This window comes from Natator depressus, chromosome 9 (genome assembly GCF_965152275.1).
Source record: "Natator depressus isolate rNatDep1 chromosome 9, rNatDep2.hap1, whole genome shotgun sequence".
Taxonomy (NCBI): Eukaryota; Metazoa; Chordata; order Testudines; family Cheloniidae; genus Natator; species Natator depressus.
In genome coordinates, this window is record NC_134242.1 from 96,466,225 (window position 1) to 96,489,485 (window position 23,261).

At 42.3% G+C, this 23,261-nt stretch overlaps 1 protein-coding gene across 1 annotated transcript in view; it reads right to left on the reverse strand.

Moving 5' to 3' along the window:
- Window positions 1–5,200: 5,200 nt before the first annotated feature.
- Window positions 5,201–23,261, reverse strand: part of ADGRG4 (adhesion G protein-coupled receptor G4) — a 71,131-nt gene continuing 53,070 nt past the window's right edge. The window contains exons 9-10 of the mRNA XM_074963203.1: window positions 21,870–21,971; window positions 5,201–5,522 (exon numbers count right to left, since the gene is read on the reverse strand). Coding sequence (XP_074819304.1) covers window positions 5,461–5,522; window positions 21,870–21,971 — 164 coding nt within the window. The 3' untranslated portion in view covers window positions 5,201–5,460. The remainder of the gene's footprint in view (window positions 5,523–21,869; window positions 21,972–23,261) is intronic.

Sequence of the window (23,261 nt, forward strand, 5' to 3'; positions counted from 1 at the left end):
GCCCAGATTTTCCTCTGCAGTTTGACCACTCGGCATCACATTATTGGAGGATGTTGAACCTAAGCAGATGGAGGTGACCCTGGGAAGATCACTTCAGCGTAAGGGATCCTCTGGTGGCATGGAGACTCCTAAACTACCACCTCTTCCAGCAGCTAGCATAGGGGGCATGTTCAGTGAAAAGGAGGTATATGATGGGTTTCCCTGCACTCTGGCAGTCCTCAGCTGCCATATTGACCCCTTGGGACTGCTAACAGCTGGCACAAATTAAAGCAATGCCGGAAGAGGGAGCACAAGGAGGGTATAAAGACCTCTTTTCACACACTCCCAAATTGTACTGTGTGCTCCTCAGCCAAAGCCAAGGATCTGGACTCTGGATCTGAATCCAGCTGTCACAATTTGGTGAGGGGGGAGTGGTTCTGATGCAGAGTTTTGGATCAGGGCAATTCCATAATATTTACAATTTAAAAGCCGATGTTACCTGGGAATATGGGGACACATTTTGCTTGCTCTTATTTATCTCTAATGTATGGTAGTTGCATAATACAGCTTTCCACCCCAGTTTACATGAGTATGCCAAATTCGAGCAGTAGTTTTTCTGCCTAGGTCTGCTCTTTCTATACACAGTTTAGATATTTACCAGCTTCGTACATCCTCAGTGAGAGCTGTCAAGGAGAGGCTTGCCTGCCCCTCACTCCTTGGGGCTGGGGCCCGACTTTGGCCCCTTGGCCCTGGGGACCAAAGAGCACTGGGATGCTGCATATGAAAGTGAACTACAGATTTTTCAGGAGAGTGGAGATGCTGGGGAAGTTTGGTTTGGAGAAGAAAGCATGATTCGTTTAATCAGATGGATGGAAAAACAAAAGATCCCTCTGGACAGCTCTGTGCTTGACATTGGAACTGGAAATGGTGTTTTACTTGTTGAATTGGCAAAATGTGGTTATACTAATCTCACTGGAATTGATTACTCTCCTTCTGCAATACAACTGATTGTTCCCAGGGAGGATTGGAAGCTGTTTGCATTTCTGATGGAGGTATTGTTTGAATTGGAAAGGGTCCTGGCTGCAGATTTACAAGGCATCCAGGCACTGATTTATAGAGCAGAGAATATTTTCACAGCCAAAGTTCTAGTAGATGGAAATTTCACTTTGAAAAAACTAAACTCCCCTGGATTTTAGGGAATCCAGCAAAATATGTGAAAAGCCACAAAATGTGCAGAGTGTTCATGATTATGGATCTCTACCAATCAGACCTCATATGGTAGATATTCAGCTTCAAGGAGAATAGTTTGTTTTCCAGTCTGAATTTAAGCAAAACAGATTTTAAAAAATTAAAGGAGATTCCGATGGATTTCCTTTGTGAAAATCCAAATGGGAAAAGGAAGAGGGGAATGACATCGTTACCCTAAACAGTAAGCAGCAAGAGCAGGGTATTTTTAAACTGTATCCTGAGGTGTTAAGAGAAAATCCCTTTGGGTAATTCTGACTTTCATTCTTAAAGTATAGTATTTTACAGAAAATGAATGTTCCTTTTAAACTCACCTGCTCCAAGATCATAGAAATAAACCACTTCAGAGTGCTTCATTTAATTGTTTCTCTGAATGAAAATGTTCTGTTTTAATGCAGAATGCATGCTGTCTTTTAAGTAATTTCTATGAACTGTGCAGTAATACCCACTTAGGAAAAATACCTACCGGAGCCATTTGCACTGTAGCAAACCAAGCATGAAGAGAACAATCAAGGTCATAATTCCTATTAAAGGACTAACTTGTCTAATGTGTAATTATTCTGTGCAGTATATTTGTATTTTATTTTTATCATTTTATTGGACAGGCAGGGTTGATTGTTGTTTATCTGAAATACATGAAAAAGATTCACAACTAAACTGGCAGGTATAGAGAATTTTTAGACAGGGAAATGCCATTTGGTGTAACCACTCTGTGCTCTTTAGGATTATTTTAACTCAGCTTGCTAGGTAGTAATTGTATTGTCTGTGCCTAGAAATACTTAGCTGTGTCTTAGGTCTTGTCTCCGCTACACAGTTTTGTTGACAAAAGTCAGGTTTCGTCGACAAAACAGTGATGGTGTACACACTGCAATGCTCCTTCTGCCAACAAAATAAACCCACCTCGACAAGATGCATAGAGCTTTTTGTGGCAAATTTATATCGACAAAGTGTTAGTGTAGACCCCGTGCTTGGTTACGTCGCTCAGATGGCCTCCAGGAGGTGTCCCACAATGCCCATCCTGACTGCTCTTGTCAGCAGTTCAGACTCTGCTGTCCTGCACCCATGTACACAGACATTCGCCCCTCCTCTTTTAAAGGCCCGGGAATTTTTGAAATTCCACTTCCTGTTTGCTCTGTGTTGAACGTTCATGTCGCATCTTCCCAGCTGACCCTGGCACACAGCAAACTCTCTCCGGCTTGGAGCACACCTGAGTTGTTGGATCTGCTGGTATTGTGGGGAGAGGAGGCTGCGCAGTCCCAGCTCCAGCCATAGGAACTTTGATATCTATGTCAGACTTCTTCCGGCTTGTTGGAAAAGGGCTACGAACAGGTCATGCATCAGTGACATGCGAAGAAAAAGGAGCTGAGGCAGGCATACCAGAAGGCAAGGGAGGCAAACCTTCACTCTGGTGCTGTGCCAGAGACCTGCCACTTCAATAAGGAGCTAGATGCCATCCTTGGTGGCAACCCCATCTCCACCACCAAGAGCCCCATGGTGGTGGAGATGGGGTTGATCCCAGGATTGCAGTAACTTTTTTCACAGCCATATCACATTGGCAGCTCATAGTCATCCTGTGATCAGCCAGTACACCCAAGTCTTTCTTCTCCTCTGTTGCTTCCAACTAAGTCCCCAGCTTATAGCAAAAATTCTTGTTGTTAGTCCCTAAGTGCATGACCATGCACTTTGCACTATTAAATTTCATCCCATTTCTATTACTCCAGTTTTCAAGGTTATCTAGACCCTCTTTTATGATATTCTGGTCCACCTAAGTATTGGCAATACCTCTCAATTTTGTGTCATTCGCACAGATCTGGATCAGCACAAAATTACAACACTGCCAAGCCAGCTTAAGTACACAGAGCAGGGCACTAGGAGAGATGGCGCCAAGACTCCGCCAATTCCTCACCTGTTCCCACCCACCTTCCTCAAAGGAGACTGAATGGGCGTCCAGCATCTGCTTACTCCTCAGCATTCAGGCCCAAGTTCCATGTAGCTCACACTGTAGTGTATGGGTGTTCTCACTCCTCTGCATGGGCATGTAGTCCAAGTCACATTCTAGCCCAACGTATTTAAGGCATATTAACAACCTGTGCAATAGACACATGCATTACTGCATGATTGTTAAATCCTTACATATTGTGTAAATTATCCTTTGATATCCACTGAAGATTCAATAATGTTTACAGTTAGATGTCTGGGATATTCCTAGATGTTCAGTCTCTCTTTAGATATTAGAAGACTGTTATTTGCTAAATGAAAGGCAAATCATTAAGGGAAACCTACTTGCAGGTTAAAAATCAAAATACTGTATAGGATAATTATCTGTTGCATAATATAGTTCAATCTTAATATACAATACTGAATGCTTTTAAGCATCAGAGAGTATTTAGCATATAATAGAAAGCTCCTGGATTCAAATTAAATGCATAATTAAAGCTTTAAAGATGCCCACAAGAATTACTCCAAATGAGTTATTTCATTTTCAGAGCATTCATCTGCTAACAGAAATTAAGAGATTTCTTATTCTCATTTTCCTCTCTGCAGAGAAGTGACACCAAAGAAATCCCTTTAATAAACCAATATGAAAACAGATTCTGACCATTCGTATATTGAAACTAGGATTCAGGGATTCTTAGAAGCTGTCAAGAAGACTGGGAGGATGTGATGTATCAGTGGTGGAGAACAGTAGGAGTTTCAAGCTAATGACTGGTAAATGCCTTTCACCACCTGTCAAATATCACAAAGAAAATTAAATTCCACCAGCTCCTCTACTAGACACTCTGGGTTTACATCTTCTAGCAAGTTTGGAAGCCATTCTCTCAGGCTTTAACCAATAAACTATCATTCTTGGTGCTGCATCACTAAGCAATGATTCTGACAGCTCATCAGAGCTGGCCTTCCAACCTACCTCTTGAAACACAGAAGTAGTGGGATGGTGTTATTTCTACCTCTAGAGACGCTGATAAACCTTTTACTATTTGAAAGTAGAATTGTGTTTACTTCCAAATCTAAAGGCTCATTTCTGATCTGATGTTACTGTGAGGTCTTGTATCTCACTCGCAAAAAGTCTGCTCAGGCCCATATGCCCTTTTTACAACACATGTGATTTAGAATGGAGCTCTAAGCACTGGATACTGTAACATTTCCAAAACTAATTAAATGTATTTCTCTCATAAAAAGGTTGCCTTGAATAATTACTAGTGACCAGATGCTGCTCAGAATCATGCAGTGCCAAGAAAATGATTGCTAGAGCTTCCTTAACACTGGTCACCCATTTTGATGGCTCAGAATATGTTTTGTGCCCTATTGATGGAGACTATGAACACTCGAGAGAGATAGGCCAATAGTAAAACTAGAAATGATTAAAATGAAAGGTGTGAAGACAGTTTTGCATCCTTTTATTTTTCAGTGGTGAGTAGCATCAGATTGACAGTCCTAGAAACAGAATTCTTTTGTTATCCTGAACTGCAAAGACAATCAGGAAGATTAATAATTGTTTCACAGCACCCCAAGAGATGAGAAATATTGTTATCCACATTTGAAAGAGGAGCAAACACAGTCTCAGAGCAGTTAAGTGATTCTGCCAAGATCACACAGAAAGACAGAGATGGAGCTGAGAATAGAACCCAGAACTCTGACTGCCAGTCCTGTGCTATAACTATGCTCTGTCTCTGACAAAAGCATTTACTCTCCATGTACATTCAATCTCTGGCCTCTCCGATTATGTTGCCTAAACAAGTGCCAGTTTGTGGTAATTGTGAGGAGTTTTTCTGTGAGTTTGTTTTTATTAAATACCAATTACCAACACACACAAAAGGCTAGGTGGGAAGGGAGATAAGAATGCAGGGCAGTGTAGGCTCTCATAGTTGCGGGTAAGTCCAGCTATCATTTTGGAAGCTGTCCGAAGGGGTGGAGTGAATGGGGTACTGAGACATTCTGGGAAGTTGCAAGGAATGTGTGGGAGGAATTTGGGGAGGGCCTGGAAAGCAGTTGTGTATCAACTGCAGGGGGAACGAGCATGCATATTTTCTGCCTGAAGCATAATTAGAGACTTCCAACGTCTCTGCTTGCTCTTCCATCACTTTTATCATCTGCTCCAGGCCCTGCTCCTCACTCTCATTTCTGTTCTATTTTAAATTTTCCATTCAGTGTCTCTCTCCACTCCCTGCATTCTCTTTTTTCAGCCTCTGAGGAGTGCTGCACCTCTCAGAACATGTCCTTCTTGCTCCACCTTGGTCACTTCCTTATCTGGCGGAGGCTCTCTGCTGTTGTGTAGGGGGTTCCCCTGAAGGTCACATCTGCAGAAGCATAAGAAACAATAAATAGAAGCATGATTGTTAATTCACGCACAGCATAGAATTGTTATAGTAAACACACTTTTTTCATATGAATCACTTTCTCACTGTCCCTTGGCAAGCACACATCTCAGCAAACACGGTCAAGATGGGGCAGAGGATCTAAGTGATTTCTTAAGGGGATCACTGCAGGTGACTAGCAACAATGTTGTAAATTCTGCCACTATTTTCCACAGGCTGGGGTCACTGAAGCCAATATCTCAATCCTGAGGGTAAGCAAGGATACAAGGGTGTAACTCCCTGCACGCATGTGGCTTCTGACCCAGTCCCTATGCTGCCCTTTGGGGGGAGGGATAGCTCAGTGGTTTGAGCATTGGCCTGCTAAACCCAGGCTTGTGAGTTCAATCCTTGAGGGGGCCATTTAGGGATCTGGGGCAAAAATTGGGGATTGGTCCTGCTTTGAGCAGGGGGTTGGACTAGATGACCTCCTGAGGTCCCTTCCAACCCTGATATTCTATGATTCTATGATTCTCACCTGTTTCCTGCACAAGTGATTGCCGATTGGCATGGGAAAGTTTCCTACAATGGGGGAAGAAACAAAGCAGCTCTGCGAAGGAACCTTCGGCCGAGGATTGGTGAGTACCTCCAGGAAAGTTTCATAGAGACCTCTCTGGAGGATTCCCTTGAAATCTCAGTGTGCATTAACACACTCTTCCACTGCACTGCTTAGCTGCACAAGGGAACGTGGAGCACATGCAAACACAGGTAGTCTTGTACATTTCTATCGCTTCACCCACTTCTAGAATATAAAGAGCAAAGAACAGCTCTACCTCATATAACCAAGCAGAATCAACTCAAAAAGATCACTTACCAGGGCTCTCCTCTCCTGCATCATGCATGCCAGAGATGGACTGCTGGGACTGGCTAGACCTCTCCGGAGTGGAAAAGAGGTCCTGACTCACCGCACCACCAGACAAACCTGCCGTGTGCTCCACATCATCCTCCAACTTGACCCACTAGTCCACAACTTCGTCCTTGGGGTTGTGTCCACTGTTCCCAACCCCGCCAAAATATCCATGGGGCTCCATATCTCCAGTGGAGATAGAGAAGTATTAGTACCATTATACAAGGTACTGGTGAGACCTCATCTGGCATAATATATGCAATTCTGGTCTCCCATGTTTAAGAAAGATGAATTCAAACTGGAGCAGGTGCAGAGAAGGGCTACTAGGAAGATCAGAGGAATGGAAAACCTATCTTACTAGAGGAGATTCAAAGAGCTTGGCTTGTTTAGCCTAACCAAATGGAGGCTGAGGGAAGATATGATTGCGCTCTATAAATACATCAGGGTATATATACAAGGGAGGGAAAGGAGTTATTTAAGTTAAGCACCAGTGTTGACACAGGAACAAATGGATATAAACTGGCCATCAACAAGTTTAGGCTTGAAATTAGATGATGGTTTCTAACCATCAGAGGAGTGAAGTCCTGGAACAGCCTTCTGAGGGGAGCAGTGGGGGCAAAAAACCTAACTGGCTTCAAGACTGAGCTTGATAAGTTTATGGAGAGGATGGTATGATGAGACTGCCTACAATGCCTACATGTAGCCGACCTGTGACTACTAGTAGCAAATATCCCCAATGGCTAATGATGAGACACTAGCTACGGAGGGCTGTGAGTTACTATAGAGAATTATTTCCTGGTGTCTGCCTGTTGGGTCCTGCTGAAATGCTCAGGGTCCAACTGATCGCCATATTCGCGTTTGGGAAGGAATTTTTCCCTAAGTCAGATTGGCAGAGACCATGAGGGTTTTTTGCCTTCCTCTGCAGCATGGGTCATGGGTCACTTACAGGTTTGAACTAGTGTAAATGGTGGATTCTCTATAACTTGAAGTCTTTAAACTATGATTTGAGGACTTCATTAACTCTGCCAGAGGTTAGAGTCTATTACAGGAGTGAGTGGGTGAGATTCTGTGGCCTCCAGTGTGCTGGAGGACAGACTATATGATCATGATGGACTCTTCTGGGCCTAAACTCTATCAGCAACAAATTACTACATCTAACTTGCCCAAACCAAGAGAGAAGAGAGGGAACTTTGTTTCCCAGATGTATCTCTGAGACACTATGCCTCCCAGGACTACTGCTGCTTACCCATCACCCCCTTGTTCAGTGTTGGGTCTAAAGGCATAGTCTAGCCTGGTGTTAATAACCCGCTGTGATTTGACATAAAATCTTGATGCATTTTAAAAAAATCCTTATGTGAGCCAGTTTAAAGCAGAACATGTTTTTCTGGTGTATGTACCAGCTGTAAACAAGCAATTTAAGGATAACTAAGAACAATTCAGAAATCAAAAGAGCTTCAGATGAGCATATCCCAAGAGTGAACACATTCAGCAGATGCAACTAAAAACCCAGTGTGGAAAATAATTTGTTTTTGTAACAAACCTCGAGCCTTCATTTTAGATGCTAAACCGGAACTGCAGCATCAGAAGCTATTCCAGTCACTAAAAATGATTAAGGTGTGAATCATGAGAGCATAACAATTTTTAATTACATTTGTCTTTGTGCGTCTCCTATTCCTGTGAATAATATTACTGCACAATTCTATGACAGAATGTCAGTGGAGATATGCTAAAGGAGAGCAAATGTAATGAGGCCTGTGCAGAAGATATTATTCAAGCCCAAAGAAAATTATACATCTTCACTCTTTCTGAAAACCTAAACAATGCTGCATTTGAAACATAAATGATACACTGTTTAGCTGGAAAAGCCATTAGACACATGATGGAAAACGGAAGCAAGCTAACCATCTTCCTAGAACAAATGGTGCTGTGCTTTTTGCATAAGCAAGTTGATGTATTTTTAAGTTTACTTCCAGATTTTGCTCTTCAAAATGAAAAAAAATAGACTACTGAGGACTAAAATATCCGCATCGCCTGCAGTATGCTTGTTGACCTTCCCACTATTATACCGCTAACATGAGGAAGATAGATGGCTCCTGCCCTCCTTACTCAGGCAGGACTCCCAGTTATTTCTGACCTTGCTGAGTAGCAGTCAACACTCCAGCATCGTTGCTTCTTACTGCTTGCCCAGTTTCTAATCTAGCTCTTTTATCCCTCTCCTTGTGGTCATTTATTTCCTTTGAGTTCCTTGTAAGACTCCTTATCAAAAGTTTTTAGAAAATCAATTATGCCCCATTAGGTCACCTTTCTATTAACTCATTGTAAGTAATGTAGCAGGTTGGAAAGAGAGAGCGTTTTCCTTTAGGCTCAGATAGCCTGGCTTCTTTATCAGGATATACTTATCCAGTTAGGATCATCCTTGCACTGCTCCTCCAGCCATTGGAGAAGTGAAGAGTACAATACATATAGCTGCATATATTAAAATTTGGATTCACTTTCTCTTTCACTAATCCCACCTTTATCAAAATAAATTATTTTTTGAACCACCAGTCCTCAAAAAAATCTATACAGTCTTTGTTTCTTCATGACCAGATTACAAACCATTCTAGGCACTAACTGAATACACACACAATTCAGCGAAGAGATTTGGAAAACAGAGTGTAAACAACATATTGGGCCAGATTCTCAGGACCAGCTGTGGGAAGGGGCAAAGTTAGCTTTAAGTAACTTTTGCATTGCCCCAGTCCTGGAGCATCCATGTGCCAGCCAAATCCCTAGCACACGTTAGAATATTCTTTTGGCTACCCTATCTCGTGCAAGCTGCCAACAGCCACTAGGATCATTATAGGTTTCAGAGTAACAGCCGTGTTAGTCTGTATTCGCAAAAAGAAAAGGAGTACTTGTGGCACCTTAGAGACTAACCAATTTATTTGAGCATAAGCTTTCGTGAGCTACAGGAGAGTGGGGTGGGAGGAGGTATTTTTTCATGCTTTTTGTGTGTATATAATAAGATCTTCTATACTTTCCACAGTATGCATCCGATGAAGTGAGCTGTAGCTCACGAAAGCTTATGCTCAAATAAGTTGGTTAGTCTCTAAGGTGCCACAAGTACTCCTTTTCTTTTTAGGATCATTATAGTAGCTGAAATCAGCTTAGACAGCCCAATCACATCCCCTTTCCTTTGCATGGGCTGCAGGGCGGATGTGGCACAGGATCTGCTATAGTGATTTTGTGCCACTCAAAATTTCTCTTCTCTAAAATGTCAGGGTGCACGGTCTGTGGCTGCATTGTGTCACTAGAGTGATAGAAAGGAGGCCCACTGTGCTGGAGAGTTGGGGCCATTATGACTCATTGACTTATTTTACTTTACTGTAATTCATTTTTAATGCTATGATTTAGTGAACATGTATATAAAAGAGATTCAACATCAGAAAAATAAGGGGACAATGAGGGCTGAAACCACAGAAGCTAAGGAAGAAAGTCTGGTACCCCTGCTCTGTGCCCCTTATGCTATGTAAAAGGGCTGGAGTGCTGTAAACGTGACCCTAAAAGCTCTGGTTCTTGCTGTTAGTGTATTCCCCCAGTGCAGACACTGTAAAGACAACCATAAGGCTGCCTCCTGAGGACCCATAAGGTGTGCTGGTGGGGCTGAGGGTTAGGGGCATCAAATATGGGGTTGGAGGCTGCAGCATGCAATGCAACCCTGTGGAGATTCCAGGCATCCCTGTAACCCATCAGACAACCCGGGGAGGCTGCCATAACTTGTATAAAACCCCAGGACTCTGTGTCCTCTCCAGCCTGCAGCATAGCCCAGAGCTGGGAGGTGCTGCACTTCATTTTGCTGTGGTATTCAGTCTGCAGAAAGCAGGCATGCTTAAATATTTCACCATAAGCAGTATTAAAAGGATACTTAGCAGTAGATGTGAAACATAGAGATAATATTCACAGCACTGTTGAAAATAAAATAGGTAGCCTTGGGCTTACTCATGCAGTGGAAGACAATGCAAGCATATCTCTGACAGTTATATTGCTTCTCATATTAGGTTCCTTCCCCATTAACAGCATTTCAAGATACAGAAGGGTAATTACTAGGTGGGGCTTTTTGTTTGTTTGCTTGCTTTCATATGCTAACCTTTTCCCCCATAAAACCATGCACCTGAAGGTTATCTATCTAATTTCAAGAAGGCTTGCTGTTGCTACTGTTCATTGAAATATTCATCTTCCCCACTAATTGCTGTGTGGGAGTTATTCACTGAATAAAAGAAGCTTTTATATTTCCTATTTCATATACAGACTCTAAAACATCATTCCATTATATTACTTCACTTCTTCATCTCTGGTAAAGGTTAGTCTTCTACTGTTTAAGAGAGCAATTATCAAACATCGTAAGTTTGATAATGAGCTGGAACGATATGGAGGAAGGCATTCAAAAGTGCAGCTATTATTCAGTTTGGCATGCATGCCACTGATTTAACCATATCATGCTGAAAAATCCTTGAGTAAAAGAGCAAGGCTATATCTACCATTCCTCTGGATGGTTTCTTTATTTGGAGTAATATTTTTTACCATAACATCAAAATCCATTCCTCAGACAAACAGCCTGGTGACTGTGGGCCTGAGCCAGCCCCCACTGGAAAGACTCCTGTTTACTTCTAGGGGAGCTGAATTAGGCCATGAACAACACAAGGAAGTTGACTGATGTATCAGGAAGTACTTGCCAAGCAATATTATTCCAGCCATTGGTGCTGACATTCTATGATCTTCTTAAATAAAAGATGGCATTCAGCCCCTAGTGAATTCAAAGCAAAATGTTTCTCCAGAGAGAAGATTTGGCAGCTCTAGAAATGGTAGAAATTAAAATAGTTTATTTTTTACAGTTGTCATAAATATAAAGGGAAGGGTAAACCCCTTTAAAATCCCTCCTGGCCAGAGGAAATCTCCTCTCACCTGTAAAGGGTTAAGAAGCTAAAGGTAACCTCGCTGGCACCTGACCAAAATGACCAATGAGGAGACAAGATACTTTCAAAAGCTGGGAGGAGGGAGAGAAACAAAGGGTATGTGGGTCTGTCTATATTTTGTCTTTGCCGGGGATAGACCAGGAATGAAGCCTTAGAACTTTTAGTAAGTAATCTAGCTAGGTACGTGTTAGATTATGATTTCTTTAAATGGCTGAGAAAAGAATTGTGCTGAATAGAATAACTATTTCTGTCTGTGTATCTTTTTTGTAACTTAAGGTTTTTGCCTAGAGGGGTTCTCTATGTTTTGAATCTAATTACCCTGTAAGGTATCTACCATCCTGACTTTACAGGGGGGATTTTTTTTAATTTCTATTTACTTCTATTTCTATTAAAAGTCTTTTTGTAAGAAAACTGAATGCTTTTTCATTGTTCTCAGATCCAAGGGTTTGGGTCTGTGGTCACCTATGCAAATTGGTGAGGCTTTTTATCCAACATTTCCCTGGAAAGGGGGGGTGCAAGTGTTGGGAGGATTGTTCATTGTTCTTAAGATCCAAGGGTCTGGGTCTGTAGTCACCTAGGCATATTGGTGAGGCGTTTTACCAAACCTTGTCCAGGAAGTGGGGTGCAAGGTTTTGGGAAGTATTTTGGGGGGAAAGACGTGTCCAAACAGCTCTTCCCCAGTAACCAGTATTTGTTTGGTGGTGGTAGCGGCCAATCCAAGGACAAAAGGGTGGAATATTTTGTACCTTGGGGAAGTTTTGACCTAAGCTGGTAAAGATAAGCTTAGGAGGTTTTTCATGCAGGTCCCCACATCTGTACCCTAGAGTTCAGAGTGGGGGAGGAACCTTGACAACAGTAAAAAAACAAAACTCATTTATCACTCAAGCCCATGCCATGTACTTGGATGTTCATTATACAGTAGATGACTAGTAGGGATGGGCAAACTTAGTGTTGCGTGATTTCAAATTTCACGTGAACATGTTGGAGAACATTTTCAAACATGGGTGTCTCGAGTGGGTCCTTACAATCTGTATTTAGATTCGTAAATCAAAGGCTCCTGATTTCCTGAAGCAAGGAACACTCAAAGCTCTCAGAAAGGACACTGATGTAGGAGCATAAATACTGACTTAAATGCTCAACACTAGACACCCATCTTTAAAAACATTGGCCAAGTGGCTCAAAAGTTTGGCTGCAAACTGAATATTGTTGTGTACATGTTCCTTGTAGGAAAGATTGAAAAAAAAATTTCTGTCAAACTCATTGGGTGAAAAATGGAACAGAGGGCAGGCAAAATAGAACACAAAAAGAGAGGATGGTGAAAAGAACATTCCCAATGAAAAATATATATGATATGGTATATAGAGCCCACTTTCTAGTCTCAGCCTTACTTTTAGGGGTGTTCTACAGTCCCTAAAAGTTAGCATAGGCTTCCCTTTAAATAGAGAAACTTTTTAAAGAAGGGTTTAAATGTATAGAGATAGGTGCTATGTAGTATATTGCTTACACTTTGAAGCAAAACAATAGTTTGCTGAGCCCATAAAACTTGAAGCTTGGTCTGTGTTACAAAGTTAGTTTGACATAAGTTGCCTTGTGTTGACCTATTTGCTCATGTGTATACATTCAGATTTGTCTCTGTCTGACGTAAGTGCCCTGTACTTGTACTCATGGAAACGGGCCGAAATTTTATTGTGTCATGTAACTGAAAATTCCCTCCCCATTCCCTCTCCCAGGCCTCCTGCTCATGGGAGGCCACACTCACCATGGCTGGGATTGGAGAGCAGTGCTGTGCAGGCACTCCAAAGTAGAAGTGTCAATAAACGTGTCGTATTTTAAACTTTTATATGGATAAGGGAAAGGCATTCTGAAACTTATCTTTTGCTTTTCATTGTGACTGTAAATATTATGATACATTTTTCTGTTTTATCTGTGGCTGTTGCCGTTGTGGTCTTGAGAGGTACTCCCTCCACACCCACAGAACACCTGACACTGATGTTGAGAAAGAACAGAACTAGGGAGGATAAGTTCAGTGAGATCTTGCATTGGAACAGGGGGCCTGGAGGGTGAATATGGCAGACAGCATGGAGGAGGAAAGAGCAGGCTGGAGCAAATCCCAGCAGGAAAAGGAGAGGGAGCTGCACCAGGTTATAATGAGGCTTCTCAGGCAGAAAACACAAATGCTGCAGATTCTTTTTGACCTACAGGTCCAACAATCATAGACTCACTTCTCTTTGAAATCCATGAAGAACTCCATTTTAGCACCTCCCTACACCCCTCTCTCAACATTCCATGTGGCATCAGGGGTTACATCCCTAAACCCCTACCTCTTCACACCAGAGGACAGTAAGGACAGCATCTCATACACCTACAGTGGCTCTCATAGGGTATGCAAGGCCAAAATGGACTGAAATGGAGAGGAAAGTTTTCTACCTTTCCCATTTTAAAGTTCTGTTAATTTATTTTAGAAGTTTGTGTTTTAATTGCACGTTCTTCTTTTACACTGTTTTTGGTACACAATACATGTCTATTTTGGGGAAATTAATTTATCTTTATTACTTCACTGTGCCTAGTGCTACTCAAAGCACCTACTCCTTGTAATTGTACAGGACCACAGAATTCATAGGTTCAGTGAAAAACACAGTGTAATAATTATAATGTACAGCAAGCACCACAGAATTCATAGGTGCATTAAAAGATAGTGTGGTATTCTTACATGTACACCAAGCACTCCACTGTTCCTAACCACCCTCAAAACTGCAGGGCCAGGCAGAGCACACTCTACCATACCACATTACTGTGGCTGCTGGTTAAGGTGCTTCTCTAGGCCACCCTCAGCCGCATAATGTCCACTGTGTCTGGCTGTTCAAACTCACCAAACAGCTGATCCACCTTCACCCCGGCAGAAACTTTTCTACCTTTGTCTCACAGATATTATGCAGGACACAGCAGGCAGCTGTAACTATTGGGATATTTTTTTCTCTGAGATCCAGTCTTGTGAGTAAACAATGCCAGTATCCCTACAACCTACCAAAAGCACGTTCAGCTTTCATTCTGCACCTGCGGAGCCAGTAGTTGAATCTTTTCTTGATTCTGTCAAGGTTGCTGGTGTACAGTTTCATGAGTAAGGGGTAAGCTGGGTCCAGCCAGAATCACTACTCGCATTTCACCATTGCCAATAGTAATCCATCGTTCAGGAAAGAATGTCCCTGCTTGCAAGCTTCTGCACAGTACTGTGGTCTTAAAGATGCGAGTGTCATACACCTTCCCTTAACAGCCCACGTGATATCAGTGAAGCGTCTCCCATGATCCACTATCACTGGCATAACCATATCAAAATAGCCCTTTCTGTTGATGTACGCTACAGCAACGTGGACTGGTGCCAAAATAGGGATGTGCGTGCAGAAACCCCATAGCTCCAAGTCCATCCATGGACATTGCCAAGACATTCCTGCATAAGGAAATGATTAATGGCCCTGCACACTTGCATGGCAACAGCCCTCACTGAATTTTCCAATTCCAAAATGATTTTCCACTGACCGGCAGCAAACTGGCATTGCAAGCTTCCAGAGTGCAATTGCCACTTGCGTCTCAGTTGTCAGTGCAGCTCTCATTTTGGTGTCCCTGTGCTGGAGAGCTGGGACAAACTTGGCAGAGAGATCCATGAATTTGGTTTTTTGTAGCTGAAAGTTCTTCAGCTCAGTGTTCCAAACCTACATTACAATGTAATCTCACCAGTCAGTATTTTTTTCTCGGGCCCAGAAGCAGCCCTCCACTATCTTCAGCTGTTCCATGAATGCCACCAACAACATTGAATTGGATTTGGCTGTCCCCCTCAGCAATCCATCCTTGAAGAAACTGTCATGTCCCCCATTGTTGTGGTACTTCCTGCAGCTTTGCAAATATCAGAGGATTGTTCATCCTATGTTTGCAACGTTAATGACAATAGTGCAGAGCTCTGCAGCCTCCATGCTTCTGTCAGAGATGGTGGATAGCAAAAAGTGCCACGAGTTTGTGGTATTTTTTAAAAAGATGACACACAAGTATAGGCTATGGATTGCATTATGGGATGAGAAATTTGCATGATGGAACTTGACCCCTTGCTCCTAGTCACCCCTGCACAACTCACTTCTGTCTCACAATATATTGTGAAAATTTCCCAAAAGATGGTGTACGAGGTGGTAGCAAGTGGCACATTGGATTACCTATGCATGGTGCACTGCACTGTGCATCAGCACAAACACTCCTGGTGAATATGTGCAGCACCGATGCAAGCAGCCAGCCATGCATGCGCATGAGCAATATACTAACTGCAGCGGCTTTACACTGATGTAACTTACATCGACCAAAGTGTATAGAGTAGACATAGCCTCACAATCCATAAAGTTTGCCACTCCCTAAAAATGAGACATTTTTACACATCCAGAGTTATTGTTTCATGTTTTTCTGACTGGGAAACTCCAAGCCTGTTTTTTACCAGTTCTGCATTTTATTAATTGTAAGTTAAGTGTAGCTTTTGGATCTGAACATGGTTTGATAAGCTGATGCTAATTAACAATTAAATCAGACAGTTACAAAAATAATTAATGGATCTTTGTATCACATATGTCATCATTCAGCAGCATGCCATTATCAAGTCAAGACTTAACATCAGGGGCCTGATACTGCAACCACCACATACACGAGGGCCAAATTCTCCCCACATGGGCAGCAATGCAACTCCACTGAAGCCAGAAGGGTTGCATGAGCAGGACTTTAGCCCTATAACAATCTTCAGAATGCTTATTTTACAATTAAATAAATACTTGGATAAACATTTATTTGTACAGGCCACAAAATAGGACAGTCTTCAGCTAAGCAGAAAAAAAACAGGTTGGGTATCACTGCACAAACTTAGTTTTCTGCGTACTGTGCAGTTATATATCCACAGGTGATATTCTTCTTGCCCAGGATGTTTTCCCTGTTAAGCAGACAGAGTTACAGAGCCCAGGGTGTATTGCATCTCAGCTAGGCAAAATGAATGAAGGATCGTTTTCAGTAAGCATGGTTTGATTCCCTTGTTTACATGTTTAGAAATACAGATTTCTATGTAATGCTCTCATTACAACAAATCTTTCCAAATAAGAGGGAGAACAGAATATCACTATGCTTTAACTTCCTTGGGAGAGAAAGAAAGTAGGCCTGTTTCAAAAATGATGAACGATTTTGCATGCCAAGCTTCAGACTCCTTTTTCGGAGTGTGAGTGCTCAGCACTTTCTGAAAATCAGACCCCTTTAAGGTGTAACTCTCCTGCTGGGATTCTTTTGGGGGTGAAGATGCCCCTTATTGGCATAGAGCTGGCAAAGCTGACTCCTGTGCAACCCCCAGATATGTAACATGTTGGGAATGGAAGGGGGCAAACCCAGAGTAGAATGCACTTCAGCAACTCCTTGAGGACTCTTGTCAGATGGCATAAATTAGAGTAGCCCCCATCTGTACTTAGCGGTAAGTCTGAGCAGAGAATCAGGTAGCCAGAGCCAGCTCCTTGGTAACCTTCCATTTCTGCTGTGCCTAGCAGAAGCTGGCTGTTACAGAAACCCTAGCCTGAAGTCTGGGTCTGACATAGACATGGTAGCAAATTTTTTTCTATTTCTACAGCTTGGGCTTTGACTACCACAGGTCATAGGCGCCGACTTCTGCTGGCACCGGTGGGTGCTTGACCCCCCTCTGGCCCCGCCCAACTCTGCCCCTGCCATGCCCCCATTCCAACCCCTTCCCCAAAGTCCCTGCCCCAACTCCGCCCCCTCCCTGCCCCTATTCCAACCCCTTCCCCAAATCCCCACCCTGGCCCCGCCTCCTCCCCTGAGCGCGCCACGTTCCTGCTCCTCCCCCCTCCCTCCCAGAGCTTGTTACGACATGAAACAGCTGTTTTGTGGCATCAAACACTGGGAGGAGAAGTGGGGACGTAATGTGCTCAGGGGAGGAGGTGGAGGTGAGGTGTGGTGGGGTGGGGAGCTTGGCTGCTGGTGGGTGCAATTATTCCCTGTGGGTGCTCCAGTCTTGGAGCACCCATGGAGTCGGCACCTATGCCACAGGTATTGGTTTGTTACATTCTGAATTTATAAAAATCAGTGCACTTTACTTTCCTTTTACCTGCTCTCAAGTCCATATCCAAAGAAGTCTCCGGTAAGGAGTCTGAACCATTGGAAGTTGAGCTTGTTGCATTAGACTTCAGAGACTTGGTTGATTTCAAAGAATGCAATGATAGTTTATGCTCCAAATTCCTTGGTCTATATCCAACAGATGTTTCTGCCCTGCTCCAATCTGAAATTATAGAGTGGTGAGTTTGGGAATAAAAGGACATATAAGAGGTAATATTTTGGGTGCAGTTAGTTAGGTCACTATATCATGAGATGCAGCTGATTACTCCATGGCACTCTGAGTGGTTTCCTGAGGTAGCAGCGTTTGGAAATAGGTACTGTGTAATACACTCACAACTACACTAGACAGGAATCAATCTCTGTACATTGGGGAAATGTTTCCAGTACTATATAACATATATACTAATTCTCCTGAGTGGGTCTCTGGTGGAGACATATATTACAGTTTGGTCATTCTGGACTGGAGCTTTGTTGGCATTTATTGCAGATGGAAATGATCTTGCTTTGATAAACCAGATTTTGAAGTGTAAGCAACTCAAAAGATGTAATTGTCCCATTGCTTTCTTGTGTTCTTCTAGGTTTATTTCATTAGAAGCTCCTCCATAGACTGTCTCTTTGGTGAATTATTTGCATAACTATAAAATAAAAGTCCCTCTCTGTGTTCTTTTTAATCACTATTTATAATATACTGTGATGCATGTGAGAACATTTGCAACACACTTTCCTCTTCTGCCTTTATTCCTGTCGGTGTGTTAGCCCTCCTGTTGTAAATCTGCAAATATGTCTATTGCATCTGTCTATGTTCTGAGTGTTAATATATAATCACACACCCAAGGCTACATTGTGTCTAGCCAAACCAAAAAAAAAAAAAAGAAAAAAAAGACACAGTGACATTAATCTTTAGAAAGGGAGGTTTCAGTAAAATGAGAAATAAAATTTCATAGATTGAAAGATCAGAAGGAACCATTGTGATCATCTAGTCTGACCTCCTGTATAACAGGCCAGAGAACTTTCCCAAAATACTTCCTGGAGCAGATCCTTTTAGAAAAAACAGCCAATTTTGATTTCAAAATTGTCTGTGATGAAGAATCCATAATGACATTTGGTAAATTGTTCCAATGGTTAATTACTCTCTCACTGTTAAAAAATTCTGCTTTATATCAAATCTGAATTTTCTAGTGTCAACTTCCAGCCACTGGATCGTGTTATACCTTACTCTGCTAAATTGAAAAGCCCATTTTTAAATACTTGTTCCCCACGTTGGTACTTACAGACTAATCAAGCCACCTCTTAACCTTCTATTTTTTAAACTAAATAGATTGAACTCCTTGAGTCTATCATTATAAGGCACATTTTCTAATCCTTAAATCAATAATTTAAGCATCGGATTTAATTCAAACTACTGATATGCCTTACAAGGTTCTAAATTAACTGTATCAACTCTGGTATGTTGTCATTGTGGACAGATCAATGAAATCCTCTGCTCAATGAGCAGCTCTAGTCAGAAAAGCTAACAAGATGGTAGGATGCATAAGGAATGAGACCTAGAACAATATGCAGAATATTATATATACATCAGTGGTGCAGCCTTATCTGGATATACTGGCTATACTGTCCTATACTGTCACTCTATCTCAAAAAGGATATTGCAGAACTGGTGAGGGTTCAGAGAAGGGTAATGAGAATGATTAAGGGCCTGGGAAAAAATCTCATGTGATGTGATATTGAAAAGATGGAGATAGTTTACCTAATGAAATGAATAAGAGGGGGCATGATAAAAGTTTATAAAATACTGAGTGCTCTAGGGAAGGGAGATTGGGAGCTTCCCTTCTCCGCGACTCATAGTACAAGAACAAAGATACAGTTAGTGCAATTAAAAGGTGGGAAATTCAAACCAGTAAAAGGAAATACTTTTTTTCACAAAATGTGCTTAAACTGTGGAACTCATTGCCATATGAAGTCACTGAGGCTAAGAACTTAACAGGTTTCAGAATGGAATTGGACATTTATAGGGATAACAAAAATACCCAGAGTTATCATAATTAATGACAAAGAGTTTGGAAGGATATTAAACTTTGTTTCAGGGCTCATGCCAATCTCCAACTATTAGAGACCAGGATGAGACTTAGGGCAGGGAAAGCACATCTGCCCTCGGTGGAGTTCTTGCACCTTCCTCTGAAGCATCTGGTGCTGGTGACAGAATATTGGACTAGATGGACCTTGGTTCTAATCCATGCTGGCAATTCTTATATTAGCTCTAACATGCCTGTGCAAGAGGTGATGGATACAAGGAGCCTCTGCCTCCCCATAAAAGGAACTAAATACAATTGTTGTCTTTCCTAGCTAGCCATTCCAAAGATGATGGGATGGATGGAAAGGAGGTAAGGTCATAGCCTCCCACTCTCTATAACCAGCCAGTCGGGTTGGCCAGATGTTCAGGAGAGAACATGCTTGTAATGGGGTACCCACAGCACCCCTCTGGATTTGGCCCCTTGGCCCCTCTCTTCCATGAATCAGGGACACTTCAGACTGGTGCAATACCCATGTTCTTTATTCATGATCAGTTTCCCACCACCAATTTCCAACTATATACAGGCTTTACAACTGCTTGGCCTACCATAGACTTGGCCCGCAACAGACTAGGAGGTTCCTATTCCCTCTGAGCCTGACCTCCTGCTCTTAGTCTCCACACTCACACACACACTTCCTCTCACTTCCTTCCAGCCTTAGAGCGCCTGCTAATGAGGCTGGCAGGTGTGGTCAGTTACTAGGCAAACATAGGGCGATTCACCCAGCCCCAATCCATTCTCCCTGATTGGGGCTGGAATGGCAGGAGCTGATTAAGGGCTTCTCCAGCAGGACCCTGCCACAGTGCTACACACATTTTAGAGGTGGTGCATTTCCCCTGTGATCCCTTGGGGTGGTGGAGAGCTGCACCACCCCCAACACAGGCCTGCACCTTAAAAGCACAATCTGATGCATAGTATATGGATTACATACAGTATTATTTTATTATATATTATACACACACATTAATATTTATATGGCAGTGCATGGACTGCTCTTTCTTGAGCTGTCAAATCAGAAGAGCTACTGAAGTAACCAGGGGTTCCAAACTCTATTAATTTTATACCAAATTTTTTAACAGCTTGTGTCGGGGTGGACTAGGCCCAGAGGCCCCCTGCTGGAGGCCTCCGGGTCTCACCACACCCCGTCCCAGAGAGAAGCAGAAGAGAAGTCCTCCAAGCGGCTTAGAGTGGCTGCAGGAGTGGCCAGGAGGGCCATGTAAAAAGGAGCAGCAGCGACAGAATCAGTCAGTTACTGCCTGGAGCTGGAAGAGAGAGGATGGGATTCCTGGCTGGCTGAAAGAGCAGTAGTACCACAGACAGTTCAGTCTGGGCAGGGTCCAGGAGAACTAAGAAGGAGCTCCTGGTTGGCTGCTGGAATGGAGCCCAGAGAGGGCTGCAGGAAAACAGTGCCCCTGGAAGAGGTTTGTTCTGTTCCACTTACAGACAGTGTGTGTGACTTCTCTGGAAGGCTGAGACACTTGAAGACCTGCCAAAGAAACCATCGACTAACGGGAGAACTTGCGAGAGATGGGTACCAGCCCATTATCACAAACCGAGAAACTGCAAGCACACGCACTTGACCAGGGGGGCACTTGTGAGAGGTGGGTGCTGACCCCATTACACAGTCTCTAAAATTATGCCCAAGATTTTTGCATGCTCAGAATTTCAGATTTGTATAAGCAAACTGTATTTGCTGTAATGATTGGAATTCTGTATAAAAATACCATCTGTACATGCAATAAACTATTGCAGCTGCAGTTTTAGAGGTGAGGCTGAAGCTGTTTTGAAAATCTGTCCTGTATCTATATGCTGTTACCCCCTTACCACATTGGACCTTGATTAATAGATTCAATAGCTAATCTATGAAGAATTCATGGAGGAACGTTAAGACCTAACACTTTTCCACTGTAGTGGGGGAACTGTGGAAAACCTGTACATTGGGACACCCTACCTTTCTGGTGTAGAATGGATGTGACATCAGTGGTAGGTCTTGTAAGGGGTGGATTTGTAAAGCATTTTGAGAACCTTGGATGGCAAGTGCCACAGAAGTGCAGTATATAAAGACGGCAACACTAAGCACTTCCATATTCAAGTCAATTCAGATATTTTAGGAAAAAAGTTATTAGATAAAAATATACTGCAATTGATTATTCACTGTAACTTACTCAATCTTAAATGCCAGAATAGGAGCAGTACTTTTGTGACACAAAAGCATTTCCATTTTAATTCTTATGCCATTAATAGCTTAAAAATGAATCAAGCAAAACAATAAACTTAAGTGTCTTACCAGAATAATTATTGAGCCGAAACCTCCCCCAGCAAAAGTGCACTCGGCACTGCTTCCTCACCGTCTCTTTCATTAGGCAATGATATACAAAGATAAAGAGCCCTAAAGGAAGAAGGAAGACAAAATCAGTATTTTTCATATTGATTCCCTAGCCTCCTGCCTCATTTCTGAAGCTTTCATGCTCTCTTCAATCACAGACATACCATACAGCTCAGTATTTGGCTGGTGGGTCTTACCTACATGTTCAAGGCCTAACTGATCTCCATATTTGGGGTCAGGAAGGAATTTTTCCCCAAGTCAGACTGGCAGAGACCCTCTGCAGCATGAGGCACTTGCTAGTTTGAACTAGAGTAAATGGTGGATTCTCTGTAACTTGAAGTTTTTAAATCAAGATTTGAGGACTTAATAAGTCAGCCAGAGGTTATGGGCCTATTGCAGAAGTGGATGTGTGAGGTTCTCTGGCCTGCAATTTGCAGGAGGTCAGACTAGATGATCATGATGGTCCCTTCTGGCCTTAAAGTCTGAGTGTCTGAGAGAGGCAGATCCACAGCCTATTTTATATTAGCACAGAACTCTGAGGGCTATTCCTCTCTTCCTTAATGCACATGAGTTAACAGATGACTAAAAGAGTCCTCTACAGATTTGATATTAGGGCAGACATTCTTGGCAGTCTGCTAGTCACTGCAAAATCCAAGCATGCATTTCTATGCCCAGATGAAATGGATTGTGTCTGTGTCCCTGAAAAGGGCATAGATTGGGACCTGTATTTCAAAGGCATTACCGCAAGTCCTTACATACTAGTATTGAATTGTGACAGTGATATACTGTATAAAGTTCAGGATATCATCTCACTTACTCAAAAGGATTTTTATTAAACTATCCAAACTTCCAAATGATACAAACAAAGCTACTTAACCACCCCAATTTGGGTAGGTAAGATGACATTTTGGATGTATTTATATATCACACCCATAAACTGATAGAAATACATCATATTGCTATCAGCATCTCATACAGAAGTTACCTTGCAGTGTGTTACAAATGGTGAAGACATACAAGAAAAAAATCCTTGCTGATCCCCAGGCAAAAAAGGCAAAGCCCCAGGTTAAGCCGAGTAAGAAAGTCAGGCTGACCATGCTTCGCAGATCATGGAGAAAGTCCTGCTTCCAGTTCTTGGATTTTATTTGCTGCTTTGATTTCATGATATGAATTTGAAGAAGAACATTGATGATCATCACTATGTTAATCAGAAATATTATGCAGAAATAGGCCACAACGGAGGTGTAAAAGACAATATCATCTTGAATCCAGCAACTACAGGAAAGGGGAAGAACATAGAAAGCTGAAAATAACTAATTAGGGAGCTATTCTGTTATCAATACAGCACATGGA